The sequence below is a fragment of the Melitaea cinxia genome, chromosome 3 (genome assembly GCF_905220565.1).
Source record: "Melitaea cinxia chromosome 3, ilMelCinx1.1, whole genome shotgun sequence".
Lineage (NCBI taxonomy): Eukaryota > Metazoa > Arthropoda > Insecta > Lepidoptera > Nymphalidae > Melitaea > Melitaea cinxia.
This window is the reverse complement of record NC_059396.1, coordinates 1545359-1562555: the sequence shown is the minus strand read 5'-3', so window position 1 is coordinate 1562555 and position 17197 is coordinate 1545359. Positions and strand designations below refer to the sequence as shown.

Genomic DNA, 17197 nt, shown 5'->3' with positions numbered 1-17197 from the left:
CTAAGACACTGCAGGAAAACGCTAAGTTGCCTAAGCTCTGCGCCACCTTCAAATCGATACGTGTGGAGCCAGTTTTGCTGCAGGAGTCTTTTTGCGATTTAGAGCTATGCCACGAATGCTTGATGGAGCAAGCTATTGTACCATATATGCATTTGTGGTATCATGCATCTGTTATTGTCAGAAGGTTTGATTGAAACAAAAAAAGGCGATAATCAAATATAAAATATGGGAGGTAGACGTACATTGGTTCCGCTAGTATATAAAAATGTGTAAAACATGTCAAACAATAATAAAAGTGCATAAATAATCATTTGTTTAATAAATTAATATATCAATTCAAAACCAATTTTCCGGCTATGATGTACAATATAGGTAGATTTTTTTATCGGAGGTTAAATTTTTGTTATTTCTGACTTTACCTTAATTCCGGTGCTGCGGTAAGTGTACTCATGCTCCATACTGCGAGCAAGAGTGAGAGTGCTTTCGCACGCAAGGGCGGAAGGGCTGCACTTCCCGCAGCGCCGGAGCCAAGCGTTACTCTAACCTTAAAGGTTACAGCGGGGTTTAACAAAAAATTAACCTCTGATAAAAAAATCTACCTATATTGTACATCATAACCACTTTTTCCTAGCACTTACATAAATAACACTAATTATTCTAGATTCTCTAAGTCCCCTTTACTTGGTGTTGGAACAAAGTTGTATGCCAAAGCTCTTCCTCTGTGATTGAAGATATAGAAAGAAGGCAGGTTACGTTGAGTCTCCCATTTTACTGCATTTAATTCTGCCGCTGCTGGGATTTCACGGAGTTTACCAGACACATTTAGAACACCCCACATTACAGCGAATAAGCTTACTACAGCCTGGATTACTATCTGTAATAAAAAAAATAAAATTTTAGTACTAGCTGCAGTAAATACATTAAAAACTTTCATCGGGTGCAAGGGCAGTTTGAAATTATTTATTTTGATGGGTAGAACTTGTACAATCACCCCAGATTCTGCATCAGAGAAAAAGATGGTGTTTTTACAGTAAGCACCAATCGTAAGCATCACGGAGGGCTGATATGGGCCAGCCAAACAGTGAAGGTGTTAAATAAATCACAATTTCGTGAATGAAACTATGAATAACACTGTTCAAATTTAGTAACTTGGATATTTAGGCAATACAAAATACACAAGTTCGATATGTATGGATATAAAATATATTTCTCCTTACATCTAGAGGCAGGGTTGTGAACTCTTGAGATGTTATCCGAAGATATGTACGATCTGTAAAATTGCATTTTATTAATTTCTTTAAAATTTTCTTCATTAAGCTGTATGTTATTATCAAAAATTAATTTATACAAACGTTGTGCAGCTGAGAACGCAGAATGAAACAGCGATATGAAGCCAACTATGACTATAATTTTATGAACTGAGGCCATTTCTGTATATTTTTTTAAATTGATTATTTAACCTATATAAGAAAATTATGTTTATATCACGGTAAGATTATTGGAGATACAAAATTTGTAATAGAAATTGACTAAATAAATAATATTCAACATGAAAGAACGAAATATCCTATTAAAATTGACAATGATAGTGAGTAGCACAGATTAGTATATATGTAGCTAGCTAGTGAGTAGCACAGAGCATAATAATACTTTGTAGTTTTGTACAGGTGATTGTTGTTGTTTTAAAATTTATCCTCAATGGGGAAAGGCAAAGGACTATAATGCATACAGCCTAGTTTGAATCTGTAAGTTTCGTTCTTATATATTTGTACAGGTAAGTAGTGACAGATTTTCAAGCATAGACAGATGTTTCCCATTCTAGTTCTTTAATTGGGCATTGTAAATATTTATAATATTGTAAAGCTTCGAAATAAATGTTTTCAAAATTTGTAAAAAAGGATACCTCTTTTCGCTGACAAAAAAGTAAATTATTGTCAAAGACTTCAAAGAGTGATTTTTGAATATTTTTACTCTATGGTTACGCACGTCTCTGTTGTGTGTTGGTTGTGTGTAGATTTAGACTTTAGAGGCGGTTGTGTTTCATTGTTTTAGTATTAGTTAAATAAAATTTTATAAATTAATAGTAGTTAAAGGAAGTCGAAAATGCCAACTCGCAATATACAAGAATTCGAATTAGACACTAAACCTCTAAAGAAAACGACAAAACAAAAGTTTTCAGATTTCTTTTATAATGAAGAATCGGGAGCATTTATGGGAAGAACTCCTGAAAGTTGGGGTTAGTAATATATAAATTTACTTTTAAATGGTACATTTATACAAGTCTTTTAATATAAAGTAGTAATAATAGTCATAAAAACAGCGAACGCTTGATGAAAAGCAGGGCGTGGCTTTTTAAAAGTTTTAGAAATTGGTAAAAAGAGTTTATAAAACATAAATATTAATTAGTTTATTTAAATTATCTTTAAATCAATTATAAAATATATTAAATAAACGGTTAGTTATTTAAAAAAAGTGGTTAGTTATTTAAAAAAAGTGGTTAGTTATTTAAAAAAAAAAAAAAAAACTAGTATATAAGATACCACTCTTTAGGACAGAGTATTAAAACGATTTGCTTAAAAATTCTGACTGTCATTGTTTTTTTTAAATGTTATTTAAATAATTAAACCCGTCCATACAATATTTCATATATATGAAATTCTCGTGTCACAATGTTAGTTAAAATACTCCTCCGAAATAGCTGGACCGATTTTCATGAAATTTTGTGTGCATATCAGGTAGGTCTGAGAACCGGCCAACATCTATTTTTCATACCCCTAAGTTATAACGGGGGGGATTAAGGGGGCGTTAACATATGTGTAACATATAACACAGTAACCAAATTTTTATTTGCTGTTGAATCCACCTCTGTAATAAAATAAAACTTGTTTTACTTTTTGTTTGCTACATATATTTTTAAATTTATTAATTATTATTTAACACCCACCAAAACCATACAAAGCCATTGTGGGTCACTGCTACGAATATAAAATGTAATAATTAATCAAATATTTCTATTGTTTTAAGTAGCTATATGATATATAAAAATTATTTTATCTGATACATCACATTACATTATTTTAGTACATTATTTTGTATGACATATTAAAATATCCTATAAAACCTTGCACATTTGGGTAAAAACAAAAAAAAAAAAAAAAAACAAAAAGCATTTATACATCAATATCCACCTGTTTTCAACCGACTTCCCAAAAAGGAGGAGGTTCTCAATTCAACTGTATTTTTTTTAAATTTTTTTTATGTATGTTACATCAGAACTTTTGACCGGGTGGACCGATTTCGACAAATTTTTTCTAATCGAAAGGTGGTGTGTGTCAATTGGTCCCATTTAAATTTATTTGAGATCTAACAACTACTTTTCGAGTTATATCTAATAATGCGTTTTTACTTGACGCTTTTTTCGTCGACCTACGTTGTATTATACCACGTAACTTTCTACTGGATGTACCGATTTTGACAATTCTTTTTTTGTTGGAAAGAGTAGTCCCTAGTTTAGTACCATAATAAGGAAATGAGGATCTCATGATGGTATCCCAGAGAAATCGAGGAAAACTCTCGAAAATCCGCAATTACTTTTTACTGGGTGTACCGATTTTGATCATTTTTAATTTAATCGAAAGCTGATGTTTATCATGTGTTCACATATAAATTTTATCGAGATCTGATAACTACTCTGAGTAATCTTTAATAACGCGTAGTTACTTGACTATTTTTTCGTCCATCTACATTGTTTTACTCGTCGATCTAATTGAAGTCGGTTTTTTTTTTCGTTTGCGAGCAAACAAAATTATGTTTAACTAATTTGTTAATATAATTTCTACTTATATTAGTCGCTTCAGCCTGTAATATCACACTACTGGGGATAGGCCTCTTTCCCCATGTAAGAGAAGGATCAGAGCTTAATCTTCAATGATCAATGCTTCAATGCGGGTTGGCGGATATATTCCCTACTATGAGCATCGTTCGCTATCAGGTACATGATAACAACCGGGACCGACGGCTTAACGTGCTCTCCGAGGCACGGGAGTGAGACCCACTAAGACTGCACAAACACCCAGACCACGGCAAACATCTGTATGGCCAATACAAATGTTTGACATTTGCGAGGATCGAACCCGCAACCGTCAGCGCAACAGGTACAATCCATGGCTGTGACCGCTGTGCCACCGCAGTGTCTTATATTAATAACATATAAAACATTAAATAGCAAAATACACATAATTATGGTATTATAATGTTTATTATGAAATAATTATCTAAAGAGAATATGAAAGCTATGAAGATAAAAATTCTAACTATTTAAAAAAGTTTTGCCCCAATTAATTTGTGAGTAATGTCTTAATGCAGAACATCGTAATTTTATATTATAATACCTATTTTTAAAGTATTAAAACAAATTTTTGTTTATTAAGGATCATATTTATCATAACTTGAAGAAAGTTGATAAGTTTGATATCTGTGTGACCTCTTATGGATATGAGTTTATCAGTTTGTATGTTCTGTATACATATTATGGATATTTGGGTAATAGGAAAAAATTATTGTTATTCAAGTAGTTTTTGAATAAACTTCTAGCATCATTTTACCCCGTGAAATATTTTTTATAAAATCAATTAAGAATTGTTAAGAATAGCTAAATACAATTGAATCATAATGTAGTTCCTGCAGCCGTGACGGATAACTCCACAGTTATTCTCTTAAAAATTGTTGCCTAACCAAGCCAATGACCACGTATGTAATTTAAACATTTAACTGAGGTAGGACACAGCAGAAAAATTCCAAAATTCCTGCTCATTATATGGAGCAGCCCGACTAGGGAAGTACCTCGACCTTCAGGAGGTCACAGCTAAATAATACTGTTTTCAAGCAGTGTTGTGTTCCTTTTGGTGAGTGAGGTGACCAGAGCTCCTGGGGGAAATTGGGGATAGGATCGGCAACGCTCTACCGATGCTTCTGGTGTTGTAGGCGTCTATAAGCTACGATAATCGCTTACCATCAGGTGAACCGTAAGCTTGTTTGCCAACCTAGTTATAAAAAAAGTTTTTAGCTTTCATACAAATATTTGGTATCAAGTTACAATTTAACTAAAGGTGTATCAAATTGACCTTGAGATGAAGCCTTAAGAGTCTATTAATTATTGACTAAAAGTATATCCGCATTGGCTCGGGAATCAAGTCATAGCAGCCCTAATCCTGAAGCCCTATTCTGACAATTGACCAGTTTAGTAAGGCTACTATTAAACCGTGACGGCGTTAAGTATTAAAGTATATTTTGTTACAGTTGATAGGCTTTATTGTGATTTTTATGTCTTTTTTAACCGACTTCAAAAAAGGAGGAGGTTACTTCGACATATATATATATATAGGAGAACTCCGTCGTTTATGAACCGATTTTGATAATTATTTTTTTGTTGAAAACGAGATATCCCTAGTTTGGTACCATGATAAGGAAACAGGATCTGATGATGGGATCCCAAACAAATTGAGGGAAACTCGAAAATCCGCATAACTATTTACTGGGTGTACCGATTTTGATGATTTTTAATTTAATCAAAAGCCGACGTTTATCACGTGGTCACATTAAATTTCAGATTACCGCGCACTCAGCAATTTAAATTGTCTTTGCGATGTAAATAACCTTCTTTAATTAAAGTTTCTTCATGCGAAATTGTTTGTATATAACTTGGACTTCTGTACTTCACCTATAACAGATGCACTTCAGCCTATATGTACTTAAAAATATCTTAACAAACTTCGCGTTAGGTCGATTTTCATTGTGTTTGGTATACCTCATTGACCATCCCTCAGATGTCATCTCTCACTCCCATATAGACTACGCATTCATCATTACAGCCTATACAGTCCACTGCTGGACATAGGCCTCCACAAGTTTACGTCAAAAATAACGTGAACTCATGTGTTTTGCCATAGTCACCACGCTGGGCAGGCGGGTTGGTGACCGCAGTACTGGCTTTGTCGCACCAAAGACGCTGCTGCCCGTCTTCGGCCTGTGTATTTCAAAGCCAGCAGTTGGATGGTTATCCCGCCATCGGTCGGCTTCTTAAGTTCCAAGATGGTTGTGGAACCTTGTTATCCCTTAGTCGCCTCTTACGACACCCACGGGAAGAGAGGGGGTGCCTAAATTCTTTAGTGCCGGAGCCACACAGCACAGACTACGCATTACAAGTGTTGAATGACGCTTAACCTAATTATTGTTTAAAAAAAACCGACTTCTGTAACATCAACAAGTAATAAAATGAGAACATTTTAAGGATAGGTAGTCGCAAAAATAGTCAATTAAATACGCATTGTTTTAGGAATAACGCTAAAAGTACTCTCCAAATCTTGATCACAACAAGCATCGGGTTTTGATGAAATAAAGAATCATCAAAATTTGTAACACCCAGTTAAAAGTTATGAGGTAACACGTAAATAAAATTACAATTGAATTAAGATCCTCCTATTTTTTGAAGTCGTTTAAAATTTAAAAATAATTATAAATTACATTTCATAAATTAATTATAATTGCCAATCGTTCAAAGTAATATCAATAAACCCTGTATACAATTTATGTTTTGTCTATAATCATTTTTATATAATAAAGCAGCTTAACAGATTGAAGACCTTAAGCGTTTATAGTATTAAGTAGGGATTACAAGATAACCCGTAACCGCCGCGTACATGTAGCGACATTATTTGATGTAAGTCAACTCTTTATCATAATATATCGTAAAAAAAAAAAAAAAAAAAAAAAAAAAAGGAAAATTAAAACAAAGAAATAAATAACACATGAAAGAAAACTGTACTAGTCAGTTATAGACTTATCAATTTTAGTTACAAACAAAATCGCTTGTAGTTGTAGTAGGTATCCTACTGCTTTGATGAGCGCTCATTATCATGCGTCATCATGCAGATAAGCAATACATGATGTTTGAAAAAAGGCATTTGCTATTAAAAGTAATTTTTGTTAATGGCTACAAGTTGCAGCAATTTAAATAAAAACATATTAAAATCTTAACATAGTTTTAACCAGATTTACGCATCAGAAAGCCTATATAGCCTATAGGCTGAAGTGATGAAACAGACAGACGCACACATTGTACTACAATGACAGACGCACACTTACGCACCCGCACTTGCCCCGCCACGCAAACGCACACGTACACGAACTGGCTTACGCACGAGCGCAGGCACACAGGCGCAGTCGCACGTGGCCACGCATACGTACGCGCACTCACACACTCATACGTTTACACGCAAACACATACGCAATACTGTCACAAGCTGTACAGCTGTATTCATAATATACTTATTCTTCTCATTTCTTCCTCTAGGTAAACTTCTGCTATTCTACTTTATATTCTACTCAGTCCTGGCGTCTCTGTTCTTCATCTGCCTGGCGACGTTTCTCCAGCACTTCATCAACCCTCGTGTTCCAAGGCTGCAGCAGGACTACAGTTTAATCGGATCAAGCCCAGGTCTAGGATTCAGGCCTCTGCCCCCTGATGTACGGAGTACGCTCATCTGGTACAAAGGAACTGGTTATGAGAGCTACAAGTATTGGGAGGATCAGCTTATAGAATTTTTGTCAGGTATGTTTTCACCTATATCTCTTATTGCAATGATTATACAAAAGTAAATATTGTAGGTAATTTAACCTAATGTATAGGCAGTTAATTATAAAAGCGACAGCCGAAGGTTGCAAAAAAAAGCAAAGATTTATTTAAAATTCAATTTATTATACTAAATTATAATTAATGAATTAATTACACGTGACAATTGTTCGATGTGAGAAACAAGAGTGACTTAAAATTAAAGATCGCTCAGTCGGAGCATCGGGTTGTTTTGGGTTCTTCATGTTGGGTCGTTTCACACGGTGCTCAGGTGCGATGCCATGGTGGGAAAGTTTCGTAACAACCTCCGGCTACCGATGCGAGACGTGGGAATGTTTCAAAGCAGTCCGGTCAGCAAATCCCGGCGTAGAGCGTTTCGTAACAAGTTTAAAAACATAAAAAAATAAAAACAAAACGTCACACTGGGATTGGGGGGAATAATATTCTAACATTATTTGAAGTTTTTTTTAAGAAAAACTAAATTATAATGAAATTATAGTTATATTCATTATTTTTTTCGTCTACTTTTTCAAAAAAAAAAAAAAAAATGTAAAACGAAAATTAAAAAAGAACATTTAGTGTTATGTATCTTGACGTATAACTCTTAAATAATAGATATTTTAGTGAACTATGTACTCGTATATTGTAACAAGTAGTGCAATCAACCGACATATATATGGAAGTGACGTATACAAGGATGTAACTCTTAAATAATAGATATTTTAGTGAACTATGTACTCGTATATTGTAACAAGTAGTGCAATCAACCGACATATATATGGAAGTGACGTATACAAGGATGTAAGGCGATATCCGTTTTCATCCGTTCGGAAAGCCGTACTGAATAGTGATGATTAAAACATAGTTATATCTTTTCTTTTACTGTGTGGCTACGGTACTAAAGAATATGGCCACCCCCTCTCTTCCCGTGGGTCTCGTAAGAGGCGACTAAGGGATAACACAGTTCCGCTACCACCTTGGAACTTAAAAAGCCGACCGGTGGCGGGATAACCATCCAACTGCTGGCTTTGAAATACACAGGCCGAAGACGGGCAGCAGCGTCTTCGGTGCGACAAAGCCAGCCCTGCGGTCACCAACCCGCCTGCCCAGCGTGGTGACTATGGGCAAAACACATGAGTTCACGTTATTTTTGGCGTAAACTTGTGGAGGCCTATGTCCAGCAGTGGACTGTATGGGCTGTAATGATGATATCTTTTCTTTTACTCAAGTAGTGTTCTATCAACTATAGCAAATATATATCTAATTGTAGACTATAAAAAGAAGGGTCAGACTGCCGGTACCGGTCAGAATATTTTCAACTGTGGCTTTAAGAATCCACCTGGTCCCGGCCAGGTGTGCGATGTGGACATCCGCGGTTGGGAACCTTGTATTGAGGAAAACCACTTCAACTACCACAAGTCCGCGCCTTGCATCTTTTTGAAGCTTAACAAGTAAGTGCAATTATTGGGTTATTAAAATTACATCGTCGCCGTGTGGTACATACATTTCAGTACATCGATATACCGCCAGTCGATTTGACACCCCTGCAGACGATCCAGGACATCCATTATCGACCGAACAGTATTAATGTGGTCTACGGTGTTGTAGCCATTTCGAAACCCCGTCTGCTCCGGTGGTTGAAATTCGTCGAGTCTTGTGGCGGAGTGTCTGGTGCAACCTTTCAGTACTTCAACCTTTCAGAAAAACTTAACCAAAAACCTCTCAAACAGTGTTGTCTTTCTGTGGTAAGGTTAACCAGAGCTCGTGGGGGTAAGTTTGGGTCGGCAACGCGCTTGCGATGCTTCTGGTGTTGCAGGCGTCGATAGACTACGGTAATTGCTTACCGTCAGATGAGCCGTACGCTTGTTTGCCGACCGAGTTGTATAAAAAAAAAAAAAATTAAAGGCGATAATAGTGTTTGCTCGCAAACGAAAAAAAACTGACTTCAATTACATCCACGAGTAATACAACGTAGATCGACGAAAAAATTGTCAAGTAACTACGCGTTAAAAATTATTAAAATCGGTACACTCAGTAAAAAGTTATTGCGGATTTTCAAGAGTTTCCCTCGATTTCTCTGGGATCCCATCATCAGATCCTGGTTTCCTTATCATGGTATTAAACTAGGGATGTCTTCTTTCCAACAAAAAAGAATTATCAAAATCGGTATACCCAGTAAAAAGTTATTGCGGATTTTCAAGAGTTTCTCTCGATTTCTCTGGGATCCCATCATCAGATCCTGGTTTCCTTATCATAGTACTAAACTAGGGATATCTCCTTTCCAACAAAAAAAAAAATATCAAAATCGGTACATCCAGTAGAAAGTTATGCGGTATAATACAACGTAGGTCGACGAAAAAAGCGTCAAGTAAAAACGCATTATTACGCAGTATTATATAACTCGAAAAGTTGTTGTTAGATCTCAAATAAATTTAAATGGGACCAATTGACACACATCACCTTTCGATTAAAAAAAAAAAAATTTTCGAAATCGGTCCACACGGTCAAAAGTTCTGATGTAACATACATAAAAAAATACAGTCGAATTGAGAACCTCCTCCTTTTTTGGAAGTCGGTAAAAAAGGTTTTATGGACTGTGTTCTTTGTCCACGTGTATAGCTTGGAACTTTGAAGATGATTTCAATAAATCTTCAGGGGGCTTGGATATTGCAGATAAAAACGAAATATCTAGTTTAAACTTTATAGTGTGTTTTTTTTTAAATTAAATTAGACTGACCGTAAAGAGCTACGAATTCTGTTGATTAGGTCAATGAAAATTTTAAATATTTTTTTAACGCTAAAAATTTAGTCAATTAAAATCAATACGAGTCTACAAAGTTGCTCGTTTGCTTTTTATATTAGTCCTATTAACTCGAGTTAGGGCTTGATAGCGTGACGTGAACCAACCCGTAATACATAAATCACGCAACATTTTGCACCCTTAAAAAATACACAACGGGTGAATTAACATTATTATTTGTAAACGTAAAAACATTACTTCCGAAATTGCGCATTTGTGTATAAATTATGTTCAATGCAATATAATTATGTATGTAGTATTATATATGTATGTATGTACTCGTTTTTAGGCGTACGAAAATTGTATGGAATAAATGCAACGATTGCACGCGGCCCAGTAAGCTGAGTGAATACAAGTTGTTGAATTTCACTTGCAGCCTAGTACAGTCCACTGCTGGTCATAGGCCTCCATAAGTTCGCTCCAAAAATGGCGTAAACTCATGTGTTTTGCCCATAGTCACCACGCTGGGCAGGCGGGTTGGTGACCGCAGGGCGGACTTTGTCGCACCGAAGACGCTGCTGCCCGTCTTCGGCCTGTGCATTTCAAAGCGAGCAGTTGTTGAAATTACTCAAATGAAATTATGCGTATAATCTTCTTCATAAATCTCAATTGGTTAAAACCGCTTTAAAATCCATTCAGTACTTTTTGAACTGATGGCAAACAGACAGGCTCGGTGGATGTCTTTGTTTTAAGATAAATGGACTAGAGACAAATAAAAAACACCATTTTCTTCGATTTCGTTACGATTTCGCTATTTTTTTTTTATACACCTAGGTCGGCAAACAAGCGTAAGGCTCACCTGATGGTAAGATATTACCGTAGCGTGTAGACGTCTGCAACACTACAAGCATCGCAAACGCAGTGCCAACCCTACTACCCACCAATCCCCTCCTCAGGAAGCTCTGGTCACCTTACTCGCCACAGGCGCACAACACTATTTGAAAGCAGTATTATTTAGCTGTGATTTTAAAGTCGAGGTACTTCCCCAGTCGGGCCGTCCCTAAGATTTTGAGCAGGATATTTCTTGCTGTGCCCTACCTTAGTTGAAAATTGTTAATATAGTAATAACTAGCAGCCCGCCTCGGCTTCGCACGGGTGCAACGCTGATACTAAATATAAAATATAATATAAATATTTGCAATGTAAGCGCAAAAAATGTGTTTATTTACAACATCAAACTCGAAAACTTCCTCTGGAATCACTCTATTTATTAAAGAAAACCGCATCAAAATCTGTTAGGTAGTTTTAAAGATCTAAGCATACAGACAGCGGGAAGCGACTGTTTTATACTATATGTTAATTTCTAGAGGATGTATCGAGATGAATCCTCTGCCAGATCTTAAGTTAGACTAGTAGAACGACAACTGAGAACCGCATCCGATTTTATAATTTTGCGTAATAATGGAACAAACAGAGACTGATTGAGGAGCAAGAGAGAGAGGTGCGAGCACACATTTTTTTCTCTCTTTCTCTCATAGCCAGTTACGTTTCGTATATCTAAGACACAGTGCAGGCCTATTGTGCACGAGTTTTACTTCACTCTTGTGATCTCGTTTTTTTCTTCTTAAAATATCATTCATGTGTGTATCAGGATGTATACAGTGCTAATATACAATTTTTTTTAATAATATTCACTCGATTACAGAATATACGGATGGCGGCCGGAATTTTATAACGAGACTAGTTCTCTGCCAGAAGACATGCCCGAAGACCTGCAATCACAAATCAGGAACATCACCGACTACAATCGTGATTATGTATGTTATTTTTTTAACAAATTATTTTGAAGAAATATTGTATCTGTTGAAAGAAATTTTCCCAGATACAGGATAACATATTTTATCACTTACTTACTTTTAATCCCAAAATCACATTCGATCAAAGCTACATATATTTATACAAGCGGATCCGGCACACGTTGTCCTGCCCGGAATACAGTTACCAAAATTGATACCAATAGCAGAGCCACCTACGGGGTCCAACTGTATTTCAAAACCATCTACGTACCCAAAGAAATATATGTTCGAAATTCAAATTCGGCTAGAAGAGTTTTGTACCGTGTGCGTGTAGTCGCCTAAAACACCAATGGTTTGTGGGTTTGGATGTTTGTCCTTGTGGGTATCCCCACCGTGCCTTGTAGAGCACGTTAAGCCATTGGTCCCGGTTGTTATCATAAATATCTGATAGTGATCGTTACTCATAGTAGGGAACATATCCGTAATCCGCCAACTCGCATTGGAGCAGCGTGTTGGATTAAGCTGCAACGCTTCTCCCACATGGAGATAGAAGCCTATGCCCAAATTACAAGCAGATTACAAGCAGAATTCTAACATATTTAGCAATTCCTTTTTATTTGTATTATATCATAACAAAAGGCTAAAAAATATATATATATTTCCAGGCAAATATGGTGTGGGTATCCTGCCATGGGGAGACTCCAGCTGACAGGGAAAATATCGGTCCCATAAGATACATACCGTACCCTGGTTTTCCTGGTTATTTCTATCCGTACAACAATGCAGAAGGTTATATGAGTCCGTTAGTTGCTGTGCACCTTATACGGCCTAAGAGTGAGTATTTGATGAAATTATATATTTTTTTTAAATTAGAAATATATTAATACATATATAAATACGAATATTACACTACCAGACTCAGGCAGGAATCGAACCAACAACCCGCGGAGCAGAAAGCTGGGACTCCTTATAATAGATATTATTCATTAATTAACTTTCTTTAAACTTTATTGTTTGGTTTCAAACAGTGAAGAGTTATGAGGTATTACACAAAAAAAAAATCAAACAGTCGAATGATAACCTCTTTTTTTCTTAAATTGGTTTGGTTAATTTCGAAATCGGAGAAAATTGAGGTTTTTATTTGTTTGTAGGAAATATATGACATTATAATATTATCTGGTGGCATAACGCTGAAGCAAAATTATTGCATACTGTGATATCCGGCCAAATAATACAGATAATTATGATTTAAGAATAATTTCAACGAATTCACTTCTTGAAAAAAATACATTGTGTGATAAACATCAAAGGAATTATAAGAATGTAATATTTCGCCTCAGCCTGTAATATCCCACAGCTGGGCTTATGTAGGCTTCTTTCCCCATGTAGGAGAAGGATCAGAGTTTAATCCACCACGCTATCAGGTCTACAAACGGGTCCGACGTCTTTTAACGTGCTTTCCGATTCATGGTGGCGAGACCCATAAGTACTGCACAAACACCCAGACCACAGCAAACATCTGAATGGCAAATACAAATGTTTGTCATGTGCGGGAATCGAACCCAAGTGGAATCGCCACAAACCAATAATACACTGTAATTGTAATATTTAATAAATATAAATGTTTATTACAGCTGGCATAGTAATCAACATTGAGTGTCGCGCATGGGCGAGGAACATCCAGTACAACAGAAAGGACCGCCTTGGGGTTGTTCACTTTGAGCTCATGCTTGAGTAGACCTTCTTTGTCTTTGTTTTTCGGTCTTTCAAAAGACCAAAGCTTAAAAAGTCAATTACAGTATAAATTTAAAGTATAGTATATGGTTACTATTGAAGTACCAGTGATTTAAGTATGGTCTACTGGAATGACCAGATATGGTAATAGAATGTCTTTGTGCTTTGGTCTTTCCAGAAGACCAAAATTTGTATATTCAAATTCAATACAAATATTTAATACCTATGGTATCTATTAATTTAGTAGTAACTTAAATTTGGTCTACTGGAAAGACAAGAAGTGGTCTTTTGAGTAGACCATTGACAATAAATAGAATCTCATGAAATCTCTTGGAACTTAGCATTTATTTCATTGTAGTCAAAATATGTCAAAGGATAGAATTTCAAATAATAAGGCAATAATAATATTTCCTAAATGAAAAATTATCATATTAGTTCGAAAATATAATCAAAGACATGAATATTTTTTCTAGATTAGTTACGTTAAGAAGTTTAGGGCCGATTTTACCACCAGCTTGTAAAGATAAGTAACTTCTGATAGCAGTTTTGTTAATCAAAACACTATCTGTTACACTAGGAACTTACGGCCTAATCTCTGACAGCTTATTAGTGACTTATCTTCCAGATAAATTAAAACTTTCTTCAATCTTTTGCAAGTTGCAAATAGCACCAGAAAATGGAATTTGCTTGAGAAATAAAAATAAAAAATTACTAATATTTAAATGTTGGATAGAGTATAATTATACATCAGATGATTATCTGGTCTAAGTAATTGATATCTGGTCGATATTGGTTCTTACTCTTAGCTTAGTTCTTACTAAATTAGAGTTTCAATCTTATGTCTAATATTGTAGTTTTAAGGTATGCCCTAAATAATAGGGAGGGTATTTTTAAATTTATTTGACTGAAATGGTTTCGTTTTTGAACCCACGTAATCCACCCGTCCTTAGGAAATTTTACGCTATAGTTTATGTATTATACTTTTGTGTTTGTGTGTTCGTCGCATATAAAATTTAGAACATAACATGTGTCAGGTTTTTTTGTGTAAATCCAGTGAACTTTTTAGGCAGTTACTAACTGAAGTTGATATGAGGTGAAAAATATATTGTCGTATTGTCAAACTATATGGAGACGTGCAAAATATGTCAGTGAACTAACCTTATTGTGTGGTACTCATATTAATACATTGTTCATTATACAGGTTTAAAGAAAGTTTAGGGATTTTCCATAAAATATGTTTGCGATTAACGGTTAGGAGTATTTACTTAACGAAATGTGTCATGGTGAAGATCTTTATATATCTTCAAAAAAAAAAAAAAAAAAAACGTAATAATTTAAAGTTTAAAGTGATTTTTATTTATTTATCGTAAGTATTTTGTATTTAACAATAATAAATAAATTAAACAATTATTGTAATCGTCTGTTACGTCCTTATCGAAAACAGACTGTTCATGTAACAAGGCATTATCTTTTTTTCATAATTGTGTTTGTTCAGAAACGATACAATACAATGTAAGCTTGACGAAAAAATAGTCAAGTAAATATACATTATTAGATATAACTCGAAAAGTACTTGTCCGATCTCGGTTAAATTTAAATGAAACCACCTTTCGATTTAAAAAAATAATTTATTATTTTTAAAAAATTTATCTGTATGATATTCACGAAATCATTTAAGTCCCCTCAAAGCATGACTTTCTGTAATACCCCCCCCCCAAGTAAGTGTGACTTATAATGACAAAAGTAGGAGTGGTCTAAAACGATAAAAACTCGCATGACATATTTTATGAACGGTCCCTTTGTATAAAAAATCATTACATGTCTATTGATTGGTGATTTCGAAAACCACATTTTGTTTAAATCGTTAGCTCATAGCAATTAATAATAAAAAACATATTTTGTAACAGTTTTCAAAATCAAATATCTCTCTGACACGTTTTTGAGATAAGCCGCATGTGAGAAAGAGATGTTACTTGATGTTAGAGAGTTTACTCCTTTAGAACGATTACACACGAGAGTTTTACGCGATTTCACGCCCCGTGTTTTTTAAAAGCTTTTATTTAACTTAATTTTGAAGCATAAATTTTTAACCGATTGTAGTGGAATTTTGTATGTACATTTAGTTTGAATGACAATGGATAGTTAGCTATGTGACGTCATTCTCAATCCAACATGGCGTCCTCACCCAAGATGGCGGAGTAGTTATTTTTAATGACTCCTACAATATGGGTGAAAGGGCTTGCTGAGAATTGCTTAAAACATGAAGTGACGTCACTCTACATCAAATATGGTGGACTAGTATATTTTTAATGCAATTTTATAATATTGGTACTAAATGAAAGAACTTGCCTAGAGTAATTCGAAAATCAAAGAGTTACTCTAAAACCAATATGGCGGATTTACAAAAAGATGGCGAACTAACTTTTTTTATCGAGTGACTCGAAAAATAATATGCCATTATAAATTGTGTAATGACAATGAGAAAAGTTTTTTAGCGCATTTAAAATAAAAGCTTGTTTTCTAAAAAGTTTCCTACTTTAATTTATTTCATACCAAAAGACTTATATCGTTTGTTAAGGAGTAAACTCCGATAAAATTATCGTACTGTAGTAATTCCGTCCATTAATTGCCTCCTGTACTTAGCGTTAAGAATCATTCAAAGATGGCTGCTTATTTTTATATAATCTCTTTAGAAAATATTATAAAACAATAAACTGTATGTTAAAAGAACGAGGGAAACAATTCAGAAATATATGTTATTGCAGGCTTTAAAATGCCATATGTCATATTTTTTTATTATATTTATATCGCTCATTTGCAACAAGGACGACATTTCTTAAAAAACATCATTTTACAGGAGAGCAATTTTATAGTTTCAAGTTAAAATTATACCTTAATTATTGATTTTTTATGTTACTTATTTAGACAAAAATGTAGTGTGGTTAGTATAGTTTTTTGTTAAAATATTTAATCTTACGTAGAAAGCGCACAAAACATACTGTGCTATTTTTTCCGCAGCAGGGTAATACTTATGTCGTTGTTGCTGATAAATATATAAATATTTTTGTAATATTTAGACTTATGACATTACACTCAAAAATAACTTTAAATTTGAGGTAAACTTAAAGTAATATTAACAAAATATGATATTGAAAAAACTTTATTAATATATTAATCAAAAGTGAACTACAACACAGTCATATTAAAATCTTTATAAAAAGAAACAGTGGTTATCATAAAATAAGTATTAACAATTATAATTAGAAATAATTCAAAACAACTATTAAAATACTGTTA

General features: G+C 34.5%; 2 protein-coding genes across 2 annotated transcripts; one reads left to right on the top strand and one right to left on the bottom strand.

Moving 5' to 3' along the window:
* Positions 1 to 300: 300 nt before the first annotated feature.
* Positions 301 to 1605, bottom strand: LOC123669279 (ER membrane protein complex subunit 5). Its single transcript, XM_045602890.1, has 4 exons — positions 1353 to 1605; positions 1218 to 1270; positions 619 to 874; positions 301 to 343 (listed from the first exon to the last, which is right to left on the bottom strand). Exons 1-3 carry the CDS (start codon positions 1426 to 1428, stop codon positions 653 to 655), a joined length of 351 nt encoding a protein of 116 aa, XP_045458846.1. The 5' UTR covers positions 1429 to 1605; the 3' UTR covers positions 301 to 343; positions 619 to 652.
* A 403-nt stretch (positions 1606 to 2008) lies between these two features.
* On the top strand, positions 2009 to 14129 carry LOC123669276 (sodium/potassium-transporting ATPase subunit beta-2-like). The gene is made up of 6 exons (XM_045602888.1): positions 2009 to 2236; positions 7352 to 7609; positions 8901 to 9081; positions 12076 to 12187; positions 12832 to 13000; positions 13801 to 14129. The coding sequence occupies exons 1-6, from the start codon at positions 2104 to 2106 to the stop codon at positions 13902 to 13904; spliced, it is 957 nt and encodes a 318-aa protein (XP_045458844.1). The 5' UTR covers positions 2009 to 2103; the 3' UTR covers positions 13905 to 14129.
* The last annotated feature ends 3068 nt before the right edge of the window (positions 14130 to 17197 follow it).